Source organism: Panthera onca, chromosome A1, assembly GCF_046562875.1.
Source record: "Panthera onca isolate mPanOnc1 chromosome A1, mPanOnc1 haplotype 2, whole genome shotgun sequence".
In the NCBI taxonomy this organism is placed as follows: Eukaryota; Metazoa; Chordata; class Mammalia; order Carnivora; family Felidae; genus Panthera; species Panthera onca.
Genome location: NC_138339.1, coordinates 17,476,585 through 17,497,532, shown reverse-complemented (window position 1 = coordinate 17,497,532; position 20,948 = coordinate 17,476,585). Strand labels below are relative to the sequence as shown.

The following is a 20,948-nucleotide window of genomic DNA, read 5'->3' as shown; positions in this document are numbered from 1 at the left end:
GCTCCTCCATGACTGATGTCCACCAGAGTGGTACGTTTGTTCCAACTGAACCTACACATCATAATCAACCACAGTCCATAGTTTACCTTAGGATTCACTCTTGGTTCTGTACATTCTGGGGGTTCAAGTAAATGTATAATGACCTGTATCCATCAGTAGACATCATACAGAGTATTTTCACACTAAAATCCCCCAGGCTCTGCCTATTCATCACTCCCCCAGCCCTACCAAGCCCTGTATGTCAATTACATATTTATTGCCTCTATAGTTTAACTTCTCCAGAATGTCATATAGTTGGAGTCATAGAGTATGTAGGCTTTCCAGATTGACATTTTTCTCTTAGTAACATACATAAAAATTCCTTCCTACCTATTTATGGCTTCCTAGGCCACTTCTTTTTAGTGTTGAATACTATTCTGTTGTCTCGATGTACCAGAGTTTATTTGTCCACTCACTTACTGAAGAATATCTGAATTACTTTCATGTCTTGGCAATTACTGATGAAGCCATATAAAGATCTATGTGCAAGTTTGTATGTGGAAATAAATTTTCAGCTCCTTTGTGTCAATACCAAGAAGTGTGTTTGCTGGAGCATATGGTGGGATAATGCCTAGACTTGTAAGAAGCCACTACTTTGTCATCTAAAGTGGCTGCGCCATTTTGCATTGCCACCAGCAATGAATGCAAGTTCTGGTTACTCCACAGCCTCACCAGCATTTGGTGTTGTCAGCATTCCAAAGTTGGGACATCCTGATAGGTGTGTAGTAATACCTCATAGTTGTTTTAATTTGCTGATGAAAGAGCTTGATAGGACATCTTCTTACATGCCTATTTGACATCTGTATAGCTTCTTTGGTAAGATTTGTTAAATTCTTTGACCAGTTTTTAAAATAAGTTTTTGTTTTCATATTGTTGAACTTTATGAATGCTATTTTTTTTTCCCCAGTGCAATCAAAATGAGCAGGGAATTTTAGTAAGGGTTGCCTTTCTTTCATAGTGTCAACTCCAGATAAGATCCTATTGTAAGCCGGACATTTTGATGGATGAACAGCTTGATAAAAGCATGTCTAAAGCTTTATATACTCAATTATCCGAGTTTCTGCCTAATGGCTGCCCAAGAATATCAAGGAGATATTATAGATATGCAAATAAAGTCATTGATAAACATATACAACTCAGATATACCGTTAAGTGATGTTCAGCTCAGAATTAGCATTCAGAAATCTGAAAATGAGATTCACCAAAATTCACCCTTTCTCTTTACCTTTGTTCACACAATTCTATTCCCTACATAAAATAGTTTCTCACTCTCTATTTCATCTTCTTCATCCTAGAATTCTGCCATCTTAGGTGGCAAAGCCATATATATATGAATAGGCAATAATATATATATATATACATATATATATATATACATACACATACATACACATATGTGTGTGTGTGTGTGTGTATACACACACATACATATATGTGTGTGTGTGTGTGTATACACACACATACATATATATATATACACATATATATATATATTCTAACTCACTTCTCCTTCCTCTCAATCTTGTGTTTTTCCTATCTTTCATATTCACTAAAGACACCAACCATATTGAACTCTATCATGGTACCTACCATTTTTAGCTTATTGAATAAATATGTATTCACTTTTTAACCACCATCCACAAATACATGAAATAAAAAGATACTTGATAGTAATATTTCCTTATTCTCTTACATACTACATGTAAAATTCTCTTAATATATTTATACTAATATATAATGAAATGTATTAATGAAATGTAGAGTATGTATGTATGTATATATGTGCTTTTGATTTTTCCAAATTGACCATAAACAGATCTAGGTATATAAACATAATAGGTCTTTTGGTTTTTTAAAGGTTTGAAGACCTGGGTGTTTAGATATAATTTTTATTGAGCTTTATCTCTATATTATTATCTCTATATCTCTCTCTATAGAACCATCGTAACACAATGCAGTCAAGAGTATACTCTTTCTTCCTCCTTCTCCTCCTCCTCCTCCCCTTCTTCTTCTTCTTCTTCTTCTTCTTCTTCTTCTTCTTCTTTTTCTTCTTCTTACTCTTCTTCTTTTTTGTAAATGTTTTTTCAGGTCCTTAGCTTTTATAAATAGAGTTAATGGAAGCTAAATGTCATCAGTACCTTTCCAAGTAGACACCATACAAAAATCAACTTTGGACAAATAATTCTCTTGAGGGTCCTAAACACAACACAGTAGTAAAAAAGTCAATAGGGCAACCTCCCCAGATATTAACACTTAAAGCTGCTACTGTAGTGCCTAAATTCCATAATTCTTTCTACTTTTTCCCTGAGTTTCTTTGAAATATTCCATAATATAAGGTTCTATCTGCTTCCCCCCCATGTCTATCATTTGTACATATTATCCCTATTTTTTCATTTAATATTTTCTGTATTCTTTATAGTTATTTTCCCTGCATCTTTCTAGTGATCTAAAAATTTGCAATATATATTTTGGTGATACTTAATCCTAGGTAGTGTTAAAGGTCAGGTTGTCTCCGCTTAGAATTAATGAAGTGATTCATGAAAGATAGTTTCTGATAAAGAGAGTAGCACATGATTTCTTTTTCTTAAAGTGAGGTTTAAAAATGCTTCATTATGTAGAGTCCAATTTCTCATTTTGTACATCTCTAATCACCCTTTGGTATTCTGGTTTTTATTATTTAGCAGAGAGCAAACTAATTTTATATTTATGGACTGTTTTCTTAGAAAATACTGAAGACTCAGATAGCAATTGGGAGAAAACATTTTATCCGTAAGGTTATATAAAATATTCATTAAGATAAAACAGTTAATCCTTTTTGAGCACTGCTTGCCTTATCTCTTTACTTTAGCATTCACAATGTGAATTTTAATATATATATATATATATATATATATATATATATATTTGCAAAAGACACATCTGATAAAGGACTGTTCTCTAAAATATACAAGAATTCTTTAAAGTCAAGGGTGAGGGAGATGAAATAGAAGGTGAGAAACTATTTTAATCGAAGGGAATGGAATTGTGTGAACAAAAGTAAAGAGAAAAGTTGAGTTTGGGTGAATTTCATTTTCAGATTTCTTAACGCTAGTTTTCAGTTATGTAATTTATCAGAGACTGGATTTACATATCTGTAATCTCTCCTTGATCTCCACTAGCCAGAAACTCAGCAGAAGCTACCCCCAGTGAGACAACTGAGTATGTATAAGCTTTAGACATGCTCTTATCCAATTATTTATCCATCAGAATCTCCCATTTACAAGCAGATCTATGGTGAGGTTGACAATGTTAGAGAAAGGCAACACCTTTACTAGAATTCCCTGCTTATTTTGATTGCACTGGGAATGAAAGAAGCATTCCCTCTAAATTTACATCAATGAAATGATTAAGAATAATTCATTTGAAAGGTTGTCGGTAGAGAAGATAGAGATTTTAACTTGCCATGAAGAATGAGAAATTCCTTTGTGAATAAGCTTATTTTGCTTTCCTCAAATGACCAATCCATTGACAATCAATAAAAAGGAGATACTGCAAAGAACGTGTACAAAATGGACAAGTTTACTTTTATTTACTTTGGGTGCCACCAATATATAGTGAATTTGATAACCATCAATATATGGTGACCTTGTAATAGCTAATTTGTTCCTGGCTTTGAGCCGGGGAACTTTGGTGAGTTTTGTTGAAACATTGTAACTGACATTATTTTATAGAGGGAGAAACTGAGGCTTAGGAAGATCCAATTATGTCTTCAGTAAGGATGAGAATAGGATTTAACCATAAGCAGCCAGATTCTAAACGGAGAGCTAAGTGTTTCCCTTTTTCAGTGCAATTGAAATACTCACCTAAGTTTTTGAGTTGCTTTGCAATTTTAAGAAAATTGTTGAAAATATAATTAAAATTTCATAGTTTTGAGTAGCTTATTAAACAAAATTTGGTAGAAAGCCAAAACAAGTCAGTAAAAATGTACAATATTTAATCCCTTAAATATGGTAACCATGGACTATATTATACACGCGAAAGTATTCTAAACACTTTATTTATGTTACCCTGATTTAATTTTTTTTAATGTTTCTATTTATTTTTGAGACAGAGGGAGACAGAGCATGAGCAGGGGAGGGGCAGAGAGAGGGGGAGACACAGAATCTGAAGCAGGCTCCAGGCTCTGAGCTGTCAGCACGGAGCCTGACGCAGGGCTCAAAGTCACTGAGTGTGAGATTACAACCTGAACCAAAGTCGGACGCTTGACTGACTGAGCCACCCCGGCGTCCCTGTGTTACTCTGATTTAAATCTTACACCAACTTTAACTAAATCTGAAAAATGTTTAATTGAACTGACACCATTGACATTTATCAGGCTGGAAAAGCAAAAACCAAAATATACGGTTGTTTTATTAACAAATTTTTGGTATGTATTGAAGTAAAATTTTATTATTTGAGATTCAGTGCCTTTCATTTTTTTAGACAAAGTTCTTATAAGATTTAGACAAAATTGAGGATTTATTGACAAAATTCAATGCATCTGTGATACAGACTTACAGGTCTAATTTTTATGTGGATTGACCAATCAATTGATGAATTTGCTTTTATTTTTAGACAAAATTTTATGTTATTGTAGTGATATACTCAAGGAAATCTCAATGGCTAAGTGTCCAGATACTAGTTAGGGTGATGTGTTACTTTGCAGGCTATCCTATTATATTTCATGCTAACTCCTCAAAATGACAAAACATCCAAATTTATATATTTGTTTATAACTGACTTTTTGCATTTACCTTTTGCCTGCTGGAGGTTTCATTCTTAATTTATCTTGAAATGCTGAGGGTGTACCCCATATACGGCACACACATTTTATAGCTCATTCCCTTCTCTCTATAATTTCTTTAATTGCTTTTATAAATAGACTTTTCTCACATTTATTTGAAATTTCATATTATTTTGATTTTTAAAGATCAGTTTCTTTATTTTATTATTTTCATAAGTTTTATTTAAATCCAAGTTGACATATAGTGTAATTTAGTAATTCATAACTTACATGTAATACCCAATGCTCATCCCAGCAAGTGCCTTCCTTAATGCCCATCACCCATTTAGCCCAGCCCCCACCGAATACCCCACCAGCCACCTTTAGTCTGTTCTCTGTATATGAGTCTCTTATGGTTTGTCTACCTTTCTCTTTTTATCTTAGTTTTGATCCCCTTCCCCTATGTTCATCTGTTTTGTTTCATAAATTCCACATATGAGTGAAATCACATGATATTTGTCTTACTCTGACTTACTTATTTTACTTAGCACATTTTTACTTAGTACTTTACTTAGTACACTCTAGTCCCAACCATGTTGTTGCAAATGGTAAGATTTCTTTCTTTTTGATCACTGAGTAATTTTGCATTACACACACACACACACACACACACATCCCACATCTTCTTTATGCATTCATCCATCGATGGACATTTGGGCTCTTTCCATACTTTGGCTACTGTCGATAGTGCAGCTATAAACATTAGAGTTCATGTGCCCCTTCGAATTAGCATCTTTGTGTCCTTTGGATAAATCCCTAGTAGTGCAGTTGCTGGGTCATGGGGTAGTTCTCTTTTTATTTTTTGAGGAACCTCCATTCTGTTTTCCACAGTGGCTGCACCAGTTTGCATTCCCACCAGCAGTGCACAAGGGTTCCCTTTTTTCCACATCCTTGCTAACAAAGGATCAGTTACTTTAAATATATCATAGATATAAAAACTTCTCCCTAGAAAATATTATAAGACTAGTTGATGAGTTAAGAGAATGTGAGTGATTTTCAGAATGTAAAGGAGCTAAACAGTAAACAAACTGCAAAGAGGAGATGAAGCTTTGTTATCAGAAAAAAGGGAAATAAAAGCCGTCTTTTAAATATGATGTCTATATTTGGGTGTCAAATGGTAAATTGCTCTAGTTAGAATGTCTGTAGTGCAGAGACATTTGGCCACAGCCACTAGAGAGTAAATAATTCCAACTGTGACTTGCATCAACAAGCATTTGATTCAGTTCAAGGAAGTAGTTAAGTTGAAGGTACCTGAAAAGGGCTTCAGAATTAATGTTTGAATATTCAAAGATACACATGAAGTAATTCCATGCTTGAAATATCATCAGACTATTATTAACAACAGTCAGGTATTTTATAACATAACAGAACTCATACATACAAGATATTATGGATAGTAGTAAATTTGGTGATGAATTCTGAGTATTCTATAGAAACTTACTGTAACAACAAAGCAAAATGCAATTATTTCACTATTCTCATTGGAGAGAGACTGTTAACACCAATTAAAATAGATATTAGATAAAAGAAGTAAGAAGATAGAATTTTATAATAAAGAAGCAATAAATCTGCCTGGAGGGATTTGCTAAGGCTTCACAGGGAGAAACATGGGCAAAGGCATGATCGCATTCCTTCCTTATTTAGTCAGATAGAGCTGTCCATATTTTGTAATACATGAGAAACTGAAAGTTCTGTTTAATACTGAAGCTCTTAATGGCAGAACCCAAACTGAATCAATATTTGCCTAACCTTTACTTTTTTCCCACTAGAGCAAGCTGCTTCTGAGTTTCTGGGTATAAAACTCTAGGGACAGATAAAGTTGGCATTTAGATACATAAAAATCTGATGCACAGTCAGAAGACCACATGTGACTATTCTTTTAATGTTTATTTATTTTTGAGAGACAGAGAGACAGAGTCTGAGCAGGGGAGGTACAGAGAGAGAGGGAGACACAGAATCCGAAGCAGGCTCCAGGCTCTGAGCTGCCAGCACAGAGCCCCACGTGGGACTCGAACTCACAGACTGCGAGATCATATCTTGAGCCAAAGTCAGATGCTCAACTGACTGAGCCACCCAGGCACCCCACCACATGTCACTTTTTAAAAATGAGTGAGAGGGTCCCCCTTTCGCTGCATCCTCGTCAACAGCTGTTGTTTTCTGAATTGTTAATATTAGCCATTCTGACAGGTGTGAGGTGGTATCTCATTGCGGTTTCGATTTGTATTTCCCTGATGATGAGCGATAAAAAACTAAGAAACTCTTAAGCAACCTGGAGGGAAATTAAAATATAACAACTCTAATTTTAATAAAAATGTGGATTATGATGTATTTCTCTTTCTTTAAGGATGTATTTATAAACATATTATGTGCCTCCAAGTGGAAAATTTAAAGACAGAAGATTTATGACTTTATTAAATGATTATAATTTTATTTATTTTTTTTAATTTTTAAAAAATGTTTTTATTTATTTTTGAGACAGAAAGAGACAGAGCATGAGCAGGGGAGAGGCAGAGAAAGAGAGGGAGACACAGAATCTGAAGCAGGCTCCAGGCTCTGAGCTGTCAGCACAGAGCCTAACGCGGGGCTCGAACGCATGGAGTGTGAGATCATGACCTGAGCCGAAGTCGGACGCTCAATCGACTGAGCCACCCAGGCGCCCCAAATGATTATAATTTTATAAAAATGTTTCATTTCACAGCAAACAACAAGAGAAGCTCTCTATACTGTCTATGATATAACGTTTAATTTTCTTAAGGGGAAAGTTAGAATGAAGAAGAGGATTAGAAAAAACAAAACAAAACTAAACTAAAAGGGATTAATAGGAAACTAACAACTAAGATGTAACAAAGTTTGAGAGAAATGTTGGGATTTCTAAGAAAAAAAAATTAATTGTGATTCTTGATGAAGCGACTATAACCTAAGTGTTGTCGTATGTGCCTTAGGTTCTCAATAAAATGTTTGTGAAAATAAATTGAATGGAATTTACTTTCATTTAATTATCTTCCTCAAAAAAAATGAAAAAAACAAAACAAAACAGTGACTAAGACAGAATGAAGAGATTCTGTTTATCATCATATTAACAAAAGAAAATTTTCTACCTTGACCTGAACCATTACTCCTACATTTTATTGCTTAAAGAATGAGATGTAATACTTTTAGAGTAACTCTGGACCATCAAGGACTTTTTACAAAATGTGTTTGAGAATTTAGCTTTTCCATTAACCGTGAGAAAGTTATTAGGCAAATTAAAAGACACAATTTTAAGGAGAATGCTTACCTAATGGAGAGAAGAAAACTTTTTAAGGCATTTCTGAAAACTCATTTACAGAAAAGTAATAAAATTGTACCCTGTCAAGTGGTCTGCAAAGATTAAGTTAATACTTTAATTTTTGATTTCTATTCAATTGTGAAAACAGGTTTCTTAGCAACGGTGGTTGCATACTTATATGAACTATACATTTATTTCATTATATATAGATCATAAACACCTTTTTTAAAATTTAAATCTCATCTACTTCCCAAATAAGGGTAACATGATTCAGAGTCTCTATCTCAGGGGTTTTCTCATTTATATAGGTGAGTGAGGCCAAATTAGACAGTTCATGCAATACTGTTGTGAGCAGTTGCAATTAGAATATCCTTCTACTCTTAGATTGGCTGTGGACTGTGGCAAACCTAAAGTAAACATGTGATCTACACTCTGGAAGGGTGTATCTCCTGAAAATAATCTAGACATTTTAGGACACGGTCATGTCTTCTCTGAAAATGTCTAGGAAATGTAGGAGTACCTCCATTTCCACTTCATTGATGGGGGTCATTTCCTACTTGCTATATTGGGCAAAACATCACAATTTAAAATGGTAGTTGTTGCCTCATGGTTATTGTTCAATCAGGCACAGGGATCAGTCAGTCACCCAAAGGTAGGGCATCAGGACGATGCCAGGACGTACTACAGGACCTACAGTCTTGGAGCCTGATCAGTTATGGGAAGACGCTGAAGATATTTAGCTGAGTAGAAAATGTTCAAATAAGTTTCAGTAGAACTCCAGAAGGAGGCAAAAAACTTCCAGAAAGGATAACATCCGGAGAAAGGAGGCACCAAAAAATACGGCGACGGAGCTAAAAATTAGACGCCAGACAATAGTGAATGAGTGCCAAACGAAAAACACCATTGTGTGAACTAGGGCCTGGATGTTTGTGCTCATGGTTTGTACCCCAGGGGTCTGTGTGGGAGCTCTGTGGTTCAGGAATTTTAAAGTTGAAGACTGTGAATGTCACAACTTTGTCCCAGTAGTAAGCGTATGTTTTTATGTTAGGGAATCTTTTTTTTTTTTTTTTTTTTAATCTAGGAAGTAAAACGAAATAATCGGTAATGTGGAAAGAGAAAAGGGATACACACACATGTACACACACGCATGATTCTATGCCGAGTCCCACATATTCTATCTCATTTCATCTTTACAACAACACTCACTGTTACACTGTTAAGTGGACATCATTTTCCAAATAGAAGACAAGGAGACTAGGTATCAGAGGGGAAGGATTTTGAAACTAAAAAACAGACTCTTGACCAAAAGAAAAAAAAAAAAAAAGATGGTTACCGGAGAGGAGGTGGGTGAGTGGATGGTGGAGGGGAAATCGGTGATGGGGATTAAGGGGCGAACTTGCTGTGATGAGCCCCGGGTGGTGTAGGGCAGTGTTGAATCGCTGTATTGTACACCTGAAACTAATATTACACTGTATGTTAACTGGAATTTAAATAAAAACATAAAAAAAAGAAATTACCATCAACTCCCTGGCCCTACCAGATTACAAATTGTCCCCCTTGATAATGTTCATTAGCCATAGAAACATGCCCCACCTCCTCAGTGTACTTTATACCACCCTCCTTGACCTAAATCTTTGAACTTTTTCCATATGATTGTGCCTTTCAGATATTTTTTCATGATTCCCATGCAGCTTATAGTTAGCTCCCCCCACCCACAACATGGTTTTGCTATGGCTGTCGCAGCCTCCTGAAATGCCTTTCCTCCTCTCCTCACTTTGTCTACCTCACTCTTGTCCCAAATGATTCCTGTAACACTTTCTAATGTCATCAAACGTCATGTGAAGGAAAGTTTGCCTAAACCAGCGGGTGTTGAACTGGGCGTCTTTTCCTTGCACTCCTGGTGTGTTCTCTTTCCTATCAGGCGCTGAAATTGTCTGTGTCTCCCAACTGGACTTCTCACTGGTGGGCATTGTGCTTTACTGTATTTCTCAACTCTAGTATAGTGTTTGGTATATAGCAGGCACTCCGAAAATATTTAGTGAATTGTACAATCGGACCCAGTTCCTCTACACCAACAATTTCCTCCAGAAATGCTATAGTCACTAAGGAGATTCAGTAGCCATTTTCTTCTAAATTATCCTTATGCTCAATTGAATAAAGGTACTGGAAAGGAGTTTTGTGAGAAAATGCTTCCTTGTTCAGAAAAGGAGATTATGTGATAGGGAGATAGCTCTATTATACTCTATCCTCTCTGACCTGTAAATGTGCCTTAAGTTCATTTACATATTTATTTCTGTAATATTCATTTCTGAGAGCATTCCTATGAGACAGGATGCAACATTGAAGTCATAAGACATCAATGCCTTCTCACCCCTCAAATCAACCACGAAAGTATCCAAGGCGGACTAACAGCATGGCCCATACTCTGATCCTAGCAGTTACCAACAAATATTAACAAGTTAAGAGTCATAAATATCATCTATGAAAGCAATTGGTTTTAGTCTAGTGCTGAAATGAGATGCAAACTAACCCCAGTTTAATTTTTTTTAGTGTTTTTATTTTATTTTTGAGAGAGAGGGAGACAGAGCATGAACAGGGGAGGGGTGGAGAGAGAGAGACACAGAAGCTGAAGCAGGCTCCAGACTCTGAGGCTGTGTGAGGCTCTAACTCCCAGACTGTGAGATCATGACCTGAGCGAACTCAGATGCTTACCTGACTGAGCCACCCAGGCGCCCCCTCTAGCCCCAGTTTTAAATAACCAACCTGTCAAAACAATAAGTTTCTACTTTGAAATGCATGGCTTAACTAACTCCACAATGAACAACCGGATTCTTTGGCCTGGGGATTTAGATGGGCTCACTTCGATGATGTCTGTTTGTATTGACCTAGTCATGATTCCCAGGCCAGAGTACTGGTGATAAATACATTGCACGTTGAGCCTTTTGATGAGCAGAGCTCTTTCACATAAAGTTCTATTTAAAATTGGTAAGACTACATAATGATAATTATATGGAAAAGATTGATGACGTGTGTCAAATATCCGCTCTAAAAGTTTCTTTGTGAACTGAGGCAGATTCCTTAATGTCTCGATGATTCAGTTTCCTCATAGGCAAAGTGGGGAGATGAATAATTCTTTTTTTTTTTGTTTTTTTGTGGGATTTAATAAGGTAATACAGGTAAGCATTTAGAACATTATCTGGTACATGCTAAGATTTCAAAATGCTTATTACTATGATTGAAAATATGTGTTTGAAAAAGACTTTTTACTCTATCTGCTGCATAAAGATTTATATAATTGCAATTTCTGGTTTTTGTAATTAATTTTCTTGGAATGTTTTAGTTCAGCTTCTTCACATAAAGAAGGTAACATCTGTTATTATCAAAAGGTTAACTAATAAAGGAGATAAAGGGACATTGTTCACTGTTTGTTTGTTTTAAAAAGTTGTACTGACATAGAGTAATAAAACAACAGTGTCTCCTTTATATGTGTTTGAGGGAAATACTTCTCTATAAATTCCACAGTGTCAGTTACAAAATTGCCCCTTAGTTTCCATAACATGATTTTTTTTTCCTATCTGTGGAAATGAAGATTCTACCTCTGTTCTGGCCAAAGTTCTTTGTAGCTGTATCCAGATGCTTCCCCCACCCCCAGTTCTTCCCGCAGCCACCATTAAGGAATCTTTTACTGCTTGGAAAAGTTTTAATATTCAGCAGGTTAAGGAAACCCATGGTCAGCTTTAGAATTTTCGTCTCTGCTGAGCTTTCAAGGTGTCAAGACCCTAAAATAATATGAACAGCAGGAGTACTAAATCTTTCATTATTTCCAGTTTCCCCTTGAGCATACTGACTTTGCAATAAAGAAGCTGTCATTTACACTCTTCTTTATTGCAAGGTGGGTAATAGCTACAGGGAGAAAAATAAGGAACTGTGTCAAGTTAGCCTGACTGCCATTATGATTAATGTGTAATCATTGCACATTTGCATCTACTCTTTTTATATACAGGTACTTCATAGATTGGAAGAGTGATGGGGACAGCTACTTTACAATAGATGGAACTGAAGGAACCATCGCCACTAATGAATTACTAGACAGAGAAAGCACCGCGCAGTATAATTTCTCCATAATTGCGAGTAAAGTTAGTAAGTATGGCATGGACAAAATCAATGTTATACTGCAGTTCTTTGGATTGAACACTCTTAAACGAGTCCCTGCTGAGCTGTTTTTCATTTTTGGACTGACAGCTGAGTGGTCTCCTGGGGAAACTCAGAAACCTGTTCCTTTTCCTCGTAGTGTAAGTCCGGAGAAATTGTGACAGCCGCCAATGAGCCCTGTTTGCAGACTTGCATGAATATCTAGCAGTGAGTGCATTTCATTGTGTGACCTCATCCCTTTCAATGCTGTGCCCGCAAAAATCTGCCAGCTTTCCAGCTTCTCTGCCACGCCGGACCCCTGTATACAATATTGGGAGCTTCAGAGGCCAGGCAGGAGGAATTCATTATCACACAAAATAGCCCATTCTGAAATATTTTCTCAAACTGAAGAGAGTATTCTTAAAATCACCCCTCTTCCTTCTCTCTTTTTCGTAGAATGTAATTTTAATGTGATTTTTTTTTTTTTTTATAAATGTCACTGTGGAATATGCAGGAGCTATAAGTGGTTTTTTTTAAGGAATCCCTCAGAATCAATAGGATTGCTAGGACTGATCCCTTGTGTTGGTGTCTGCTTGGTCCAGAAGACAGTCCTCTAGACTGAAAGTGGCATGGGCCATATATGTTTGTCTGGACAACCTAGGATATTACCGCAGCTTCCTCAGGTAACAGATTAGTCGGGGGGAATGGTGACATTTGGTTTTCAATGTAGTTTGCAAAATGAGTGCATCTCCCAGTCATCTGCTTCTGGTCTTGTGAAAGGCTTGGGGAAATCCCTTCTGAGTGTCTTTCATTTTGTTTCCTTCTTATTTTATTTTGTCCATCTGCTACTTTGGCAGCTAATTTCATTTTTCTGTGCAGGGGAGAGCTGAATGTGAATATTTCTGTTGAGGGGTTTTTTGTTCAGTCTCCACTCAGTGGGTGTAAATATTAAACAGTTTCGTTTATCTTCAACAATTGTGACTAAACAAGAATAGTCAGACACCTATTCTCAGGCCTTAATGATGTCTTTAACTGATTTCCTTACTTCTAGGTTATTCTGATTATTAAAGGTCAGACTTACAAAAAAGAACATGCAGCTTCCACCTTGTTTCTTGGAACACTGACCTGTCACATAAAAAAAAAACTGATTACCCTGAGACTACCATTCTAGAGTGGTCACATGTGGGTGGTCAGGTTGACTATCCCAGTTCAGCTCAACCTTCCCATCGTACCTCCCAGGGTGCTGAGTATGTGAGTGAGACTGTCTTGGAAAGTGTACTAGCTGAATACCACAGTGTAACATCCGCCAATGCCGTGTGAAACAGAACATGTACCCAGACCAGCCCTGCCCGGATTCTTACAATGTTGTGAGAAAGTCTAAAACACTAATTATTTCAAGCAACTATATTTTAGGGTTATTTGTTGTGGCATGGCAATAGATAACTGCAGAACTCAGTGACACCGTAAGTTAGAACTGTGACCCCTCGCTTGTAGTGTACACGTTCTCCAGCCTGTCAGAGTGGAAAAGAGAGAGGGAAACACACAAGTCTCTCTTATCTGCCCGAGTCTCTCTTACCTGCCCGATACGATACTCCATTGGCTGCCACTGCTTCTAGGACTAAATGGACTGGCAGAAAAGGCTGCTGCCCAAACATCGTCTTCTTAAGTGAACTTTGAGTTATCTGACGGTGCGGGTTCTGGGCATCCCATCTGCATAGGAACGTGATATGAGTACTCAGTGGTAGATCTTCTGGCTTCTCAATTCCATGCCCCCCTTGCATAGAAGGCAGTCTTCTTGGGTGAGTTTATAACATGGTTTCTCAATTTTAGCTTTCGGTTTGCCCACTTGACCCAGAGGAAATTCACCCATCCTTGTTACGCTGAACAGGTATTTTACAAGCTGCTCTTGTACCGTATGATTTCTCTGTCCTGCCATCTCCTTACAAAAGTATGTCCTCTGTACTCAGGCTTTGAGAGCAAATCATCCAGTCAGCTGCCAGAGCTGCTAGAGCAGACATATCATCAAGAGATCAGAATGCTGGTCTTCCCTTTTTGGAGGACACCTGTTTTCTTTAGGGTGTTTTCCTGAAGACTGCTTTCACGCTTGGCATCTTTTTTCTCCTCCTATACCACATCCGATTACAGTTACATTTGTTTCTCATCATTTCTTTCATGTCAGCTCTCATCTATTTTACTCATCCAGAATCTTGGGGGGTAGCTTCACCATACCCCCCGTATTTTCTACGTAGTTAGAAAATAAAGTTTAGTTTTAAGATCTTCGGCAAATGTGGTCAAAATGAATTGTTTGTGTTATAGACTATAAGACCTTCCTGAACCATTCACTCTAATGGCTTATACATAATAAGTGACAGCTAAGCAAAGACAGTTTCTTCAAATAACTTTTATTTAGCAAAGACATATTTCCCATAATAAAAGATTATTCATTAGAAAACTATCTAATCTTACTGAAACCTTCGTCTTAATACACACACACACACACACACACACACACACACAACGCGCATATTTTTCAAAGTAGGACTAGTAGGTTTCTGTACCTTAACTGAAGATGAAAGTCTGCAGATAGTTCATTAATCACCTGTTCTGTAGTTCTGGAAGGTCTCTTTCTCCCCAGTGGCTATGTAGACCACCCAAACATCATCATTGCATGATAATAGCAGGTCTGACACCTCCAGTCAGAGCCTTGTGCTCCAACTTGTAGAAGATGAGACAAGAGTTTGTGCTTTCTCAGTGAAGCAGGCACCACCGATTCTCAGTTTTAGATTTTTCATATTTAGAGAAATTCATTTTCTTTTAGCTATCGACATGATTGGGGCACATGCTGGCTCTAGAGTTTACTTAAATGCAAATTAGGAAACCCTCATGAGTAGATTCTCATTATTTATGTTGGCCCTCACTGGGAAATATGTAGAACTGGGATTTCGACACATAACACATAAATACACACACATATATATATGTATATATATGCTACATATGTATATATGTCCATATATATCCATATATATACTCATTTCTAAAATATGTATCTCCCTGACCTGTTCTAGTATCTGTTCATAGACCACTGTATTTTAGAGTCCTCAAGGAAGTCTGCTGGGGTAAATGCTATGCATTCATGTGAAAAGTAAAGAGACTAAACACATACCTCATGATAATTAAGATTTACAGTAAGAATAGTTTATTGTGGGCTTTATTTTGCTTGAGTTTGCAGAGTTTAAAAGTAAAATGTATTCATATTCTAATGCATAAGGCTGTTTTCACCGATCAAACTAGCCAGCTAAGCAGGTAACCATTATCATGGTGAATGACTGAGAAATAGCTTACATTATACTGGCAAGAAGAAAAAAAACACGTAAGTATACCTCATTGCACATTGAGCTAGCATATGATAGAGGCTGACCCTTACATAAAAAATCTCAGGCAAAATGAAATGTTACAATGATTGAATAACTTTAATTAATTAAACAGCAGTCATTAATCAGTGTTGCTATAGTTGGAGGTCCAAATAATTTATAAGACTCCTAATAATTCTTTTATGCGTTACTGCTTGGCTGTTTTTATGATACTAATTCTTGAGAATCTTAAAAAAGATAGAAGCTCCAAAAATTCACTTCATTCAAATTATCAGAAACTATCAACACACAAATGTTTCCAATATATTTTTGGTGTTGCTGTAACAAATATCATTAGACAAAGATAATTTAAAATATCTACATTAAAGCCCTAAAACATATTTTATATAATTACAAAATAAACAAATGATACCAGAGACAATTCTTTTCTCAGTCATATATTTATCCAGATGGCAATGGATTGTTTGCATTTATTGTGGAACAGCTCAAGTATCAGTGAATTGACTCACTAACTGTCATTTGGGGAAAATTTTGTATGTAAATATATCATTATGAGTTGGGATCAAATTGTTGGGTAATTCTTTTTTTGAGGTTATTTGGCATATAAAGCTATTTTGTTATAGCTTCATTTTACTTCAACATAATGCATAGGATATCATCTTTGTATGTACAGAAAAATTAACCTCTGGCATTACTATCCATAATTCAGACTAAACACAAATTCATGCATTTGTTGTCATAAGCTTGTCCAGAGTGTCATTTACATGCAAAACACGATTTGTTGTGGTTTATGAGAAAAACAAGATGAAGTCTATTCTTAAGGATATTAAAGTTTAGAAGTAGTTAGAAACTGACCAAAATAGAGACGTTTAGTAAGTTATAGCTTACTAAACAGAAAGAATAGATTTGTTTAAACAGAAAGAAATAGATTTTGTGGTACAGTTTTCTGAGGAATTCATCTGCCTGCATGCCACGTTGCTGGCCTTGAAATTATGTTCTTAGACTAAAAGAGAAGAAAGTACCTAATTGTTCTAGAATAATAATAAGCAATAATAATAATATAAACTAAACAAGTCTTGTAGCTTGATATACATTAAATGAAGATGAAGATTATGGTCCACACTGTGAGTGGTAGGAAATGGAGGCTCAGAGTTATTTCCTTTGCAGCCCCTGTCACACCTGGGGTCGTGACCGAAAGATAATGGGAGTCCTGGACTCTCTCCCTGCAAAACAGAATTCCACAGGGACAGTTGCTCACTTGCCTGTGCTTTATTAGATATATTTTAAGTAAGTTGTTAGTTAAACTAGTCATAGTGACTTTCATATGCATAAGTACAAAATAGTAAAAACTTATTTATACATTTGCAACATACATATAATTAAATTGAAATTATTGTTAGTCTTGCTATCTATCTATCTATCTATCATCACCATATCTGTCATCATATCTATCTATCATCTCTATCTACCTGTCTGTCTATCTGTCTACCTAGGTATCTACCTATCTATCTACCTGGGTCTGTCTATCTATCTACCTACAGTTCTGTAGTGAATTGGCATGTTTCAGAAATTTGATATATACCGACTCACATTTATTAACTATTTGTATAAAATCACCATGTTTACTTATTTTTCTGTGATTATATTAAAGAAAGTCACTTGAGAAGAATTTTTTTTTTTTAAATTATAGAGAGTTGAACATGAAGTGAAATGGCATCTATAGTCTTGTTGACCATAGGTGAAGGAAAATACACCAACAATCAACGTGCTCGTGGGTCATGATCCACAGAAGTTTCCTGGTTTATTGGTTGTATTGAACCCACTTTTGCTTCTCAGTTTAGTCTGTTTTTGACATTCATATATTTCATTTGCTAGAATGTACTAGGCTCTGTGTTAAACTCTGGAGGCTTAAAGACAAATATGACTCAGCTCTTGCTCTCCAGGAATTCAGAATATCTAAGGGCTTTATGGTATTGCAAATATTTAAAATTAATAATAGGTTTTCTCTAGTGTGTTCATTGAGAGGAAAAAAAAAACTGGCTGTATTTTTAAAGGTTCCTTTTTCTTCAGAAATCAGTTTTTTTTTAATTTTTTTAATGTTTATTTATTTTTGAGAGAGACAGAGACAGAGCTTGACTGGGGGAGGGTCAGAGAGAGAGGGAGACATAGAATCCGAAACAGGCTCCAGGCTCCAAGCTGTCAGCACAGAGCCCGACGCGGGGCTTGAACTCAGAGACCGCAAGATCATGACCTGAGGCGAAGTCGGACGCCCAACCGACGGAGCCCCCCGGGCGCCCCTAGAAATCAGTTTTTGTCACCAACAGACAAGTAATATTTGACTTTGGCGTGGGTTTATATGAGTAATTTAAATCTGCTTGATGGATTGCTTGGTATAGATGCAGATCATACTACTGTAATTGAACAGGGCTATTGTTAGATAGCGTTTATCTTAACTTGTAATTTAAAAGTGAACTAATTTAAAGAGAAAAGAAAAAGAAAGCTTGTGTTACTTATTCACTGTATCATGCTCAGTTTGCACTATCATTCAGGTTTTTGTTGTTGTCACAGAAAGCTAAGATTTTGTTCTTGACATTATGGTAGTCGCAATTTAGTGCACAGTCACAAAATTGAATTTTTAACCCCTGTAGGTATTCAAAGCAGATGTCATTAAAATTTTTTTTAACGTTTTTGTTTATTTTTGAAGGAGAGAGAGAGAGAGCATGAATGGGGGAGGAGCAGAGAAAGAGGGAGAAACAGAATCCGAAGCAGGCTCCAGGCTCCGAGCTGTCATCACAGAGCCCGATGCGGGGATCGAACCCACGAAATGTGAGATCATGACCTGAGCCGAAGTCTAACGCCTAGCTGGCTGAGCCACCCAGGCTCCCCAAAGCAGATGTCATTTTTAAATGAGGAAGCCTAATAGCTCCAGTGTATTTTAACATACTAGGAACCTTTACAGTTTTCAAAATATTTTCAATTACATTTCTCACTGGTTCCTGCAAATATTCTATTATTTGGCCAGTATTTATTGAATATTTAGTACAAAAAATTATAACTGTAATTTGATCCTCGAATGTGAACTGGGCTTTCTCCCAGCATGGTGGCTAGATAGCAGCCCAAGTGTTACTCTTCGAAAGTAAGTGATTATCACACACATGGGCAGATCTCAGGCAGTGTCTTCTTATTCTTTGAGTTCACCGACTGGTATCATAGAACAGTGCAAAGCATAGTGAGAGGACTTGGATTCCAGTCTTGACTCTGACAAGAAAATGTAGGGCAAGATCACACCAAAGTTTCCTCACCTGTAACTGGGGACTGATAGATCTGTAATTTTCAAACTTGTAGATAGATTATCAGGATACTTCATCAGATGAAATCTTATGTGGAATCCTGATATTCTACATTGAAGAGAGCTGTGGATAAAGCCAGGTTCTTCTCTTTGCTCCTTTATGCAAAACCCCCCACACCGAGGAGGATGGCACCAGGGACCTAAGTTCCTATCAGTTCTGATTTCCCTGTTAAATTTAAAATATATTTTTCCCATCCATGAGAATGAATGTTTTTCCATTTCTTTGTGTCCTTTGCAATTTGTTTCATCAGTGTTTTACAGTTTTCAGAGTACAGATCTTTCACCTCTTTGGTTAGGTTTAGTATTGCACTATATGTTAACTAACTGGAATTTAAATAAAAAACTTCTAAAAAGTAAATAAAATTTAGTTTTCCTGGGACTTATTAAAGGTTACAATGCTAGGTACTAGTGAACCATTTCTGAAAGAGATTTCTGATTATAAGTTCCAAAAATGGGCATACCATGTCCTTCTCTTCTCATATGTTCTTCTGACAGTGAGGCTGACATTCCTTCCATAAAGAATTGGGTTCTGTAGGAACACCTGGGTAGCTCAGTCGGTTGGGTGTCCAACTCTTGATTTCCACGCAGGTCATGATCTCGTGGTTTGTGGGTTCAAGCTCTGCTTCAGGCTCTGTGCTGGCGGTGTGGAGCCTGCTCTCTCCCCCTCTCTCTCTTTCTCTCCCCCTCCCCTGCTCTCTCTCTCTCTCTCTCAAAAATTAATAAAGTAAACATTAAAGAAATTTAAAAAAGAAAAAGAATTGTGTTCTATCTTCCTTTCCCTTGAATTTTGAAGTGGATTAGTGACAGCCTTGACTAACATAGAGGAGGTGTATTTCTATGTGACCATCTTAGGTCATAAAAGCAAGAGTTTCTGTCTGATTTCTTTTGTTTTTAAAACACTTGCCCTTGAACTTTAGCCACTATGTGCATTGCAATGAAGCCCAGTCTACATAAAGAGACCATGAATGAATATTCTTGTCTATCCTTCCACCCAGAACTCTAGCAAACCACCAGCATCAAGTAACAGACATGGGAATAAATGGAACTTTAGATGGGAAAAACACCAATTTAGGAAGAAATACAAGTTGTCTTTCCTTTTCCTTTCCTTTCCTTTCCTTTCCTTTCCTTTCCTTTCCTTTCCTTTCCTTTCCTGCCCTTCCCTGCCCTTCCCCTCCCTTCCCTTCCTTCTCTTTCCTCCTTCTCTCTCCTCTTCTCTTCTCCCTTCCTTCTGCTTTCCTCCTCTCCTCTCCTCTCCTCTCCTCTCCTCTCCTCTTGTCTTTTTCTTCCTTTCTCTATGGCTTAGGTGCATTTTATTTGTTTTCTTTCAGAATTGTTCTACAAAAGAACTAAGTTAAAACTCAAGTCTTTGTCAAGAGGGTAAGAACAACTTTCTCTTTCCCAGTGCCCACCACTTGTCCCCATGTTCCTCAGTTGTGTCACGGCTGCAGTGCATGTGGGTAGAGCACTTACTACTTTCATCTCACACCTAGCCCCAAAACGGAAGAGACCCATCACCTAGTGCCCCCTGCCCTTAGCCCCCTCCCTCACAGATTGGTCTGGGTTACAGGAGTCCATGGTAAGAACTGTTGGGATCCAGTAGGAGTTCTGAATCCCAGAAGGCCATGGTGAGGGCACAGCCCGCGAAGAATACTTACTCATCTAATTTGTTGCCCCTGTGAATGCTGTTGGGCCCAGTGCAACAGTCACAGAAGCAAGCTGCGCATTCTCTGTCCAGATAGAACCAGGACTTGCGGCCTTAGCCAGAAGCTGAGTAATATAGTGCAGGTAAATACAGTCATACTTGAAGGGGCAATGACCATCCTACCATATGAAGAACCAGCATTGGATTTGGATGGTCCAAGCCTTGAAGCTCCTGACAAGTTGCTTCTTCTCAGCCTTCTTGCTCGCCCAGAATTTGTTGGGGCTGATGTAGCTAGAATGGACATGATACAGCGGACAGGCCCTGAAGATGTCTTGTGGGAAGTC

General features: G+C 37.0%; 1 protein-coding gene across 3 annotated transcripts in view; it reads left to right on the top strand.

Moving 5' to 3' along the window:
• The window catches only part of CDH12 (cadherin 12), a 1,039,090-nt gene that overhangs the window by 994,925 nt on the left and 23,217 nt on the right, over positions 1 to 20,948 (top strand). For all 3 annotated transcript variants that reach the window (XM_078444573.2, XM_078444569.2, XM_078444571.1), the window contains one exon: positions 12,112 to 12,248. In XM_078444573.2, coding sequence (XP_078300699.1) covers positions 12,112 to 12,248 — 137 coding nt within the window. The remainder of the gene's footprint in view (positions 1 to 12,111; positions 12,249 to 20,948) is intronic.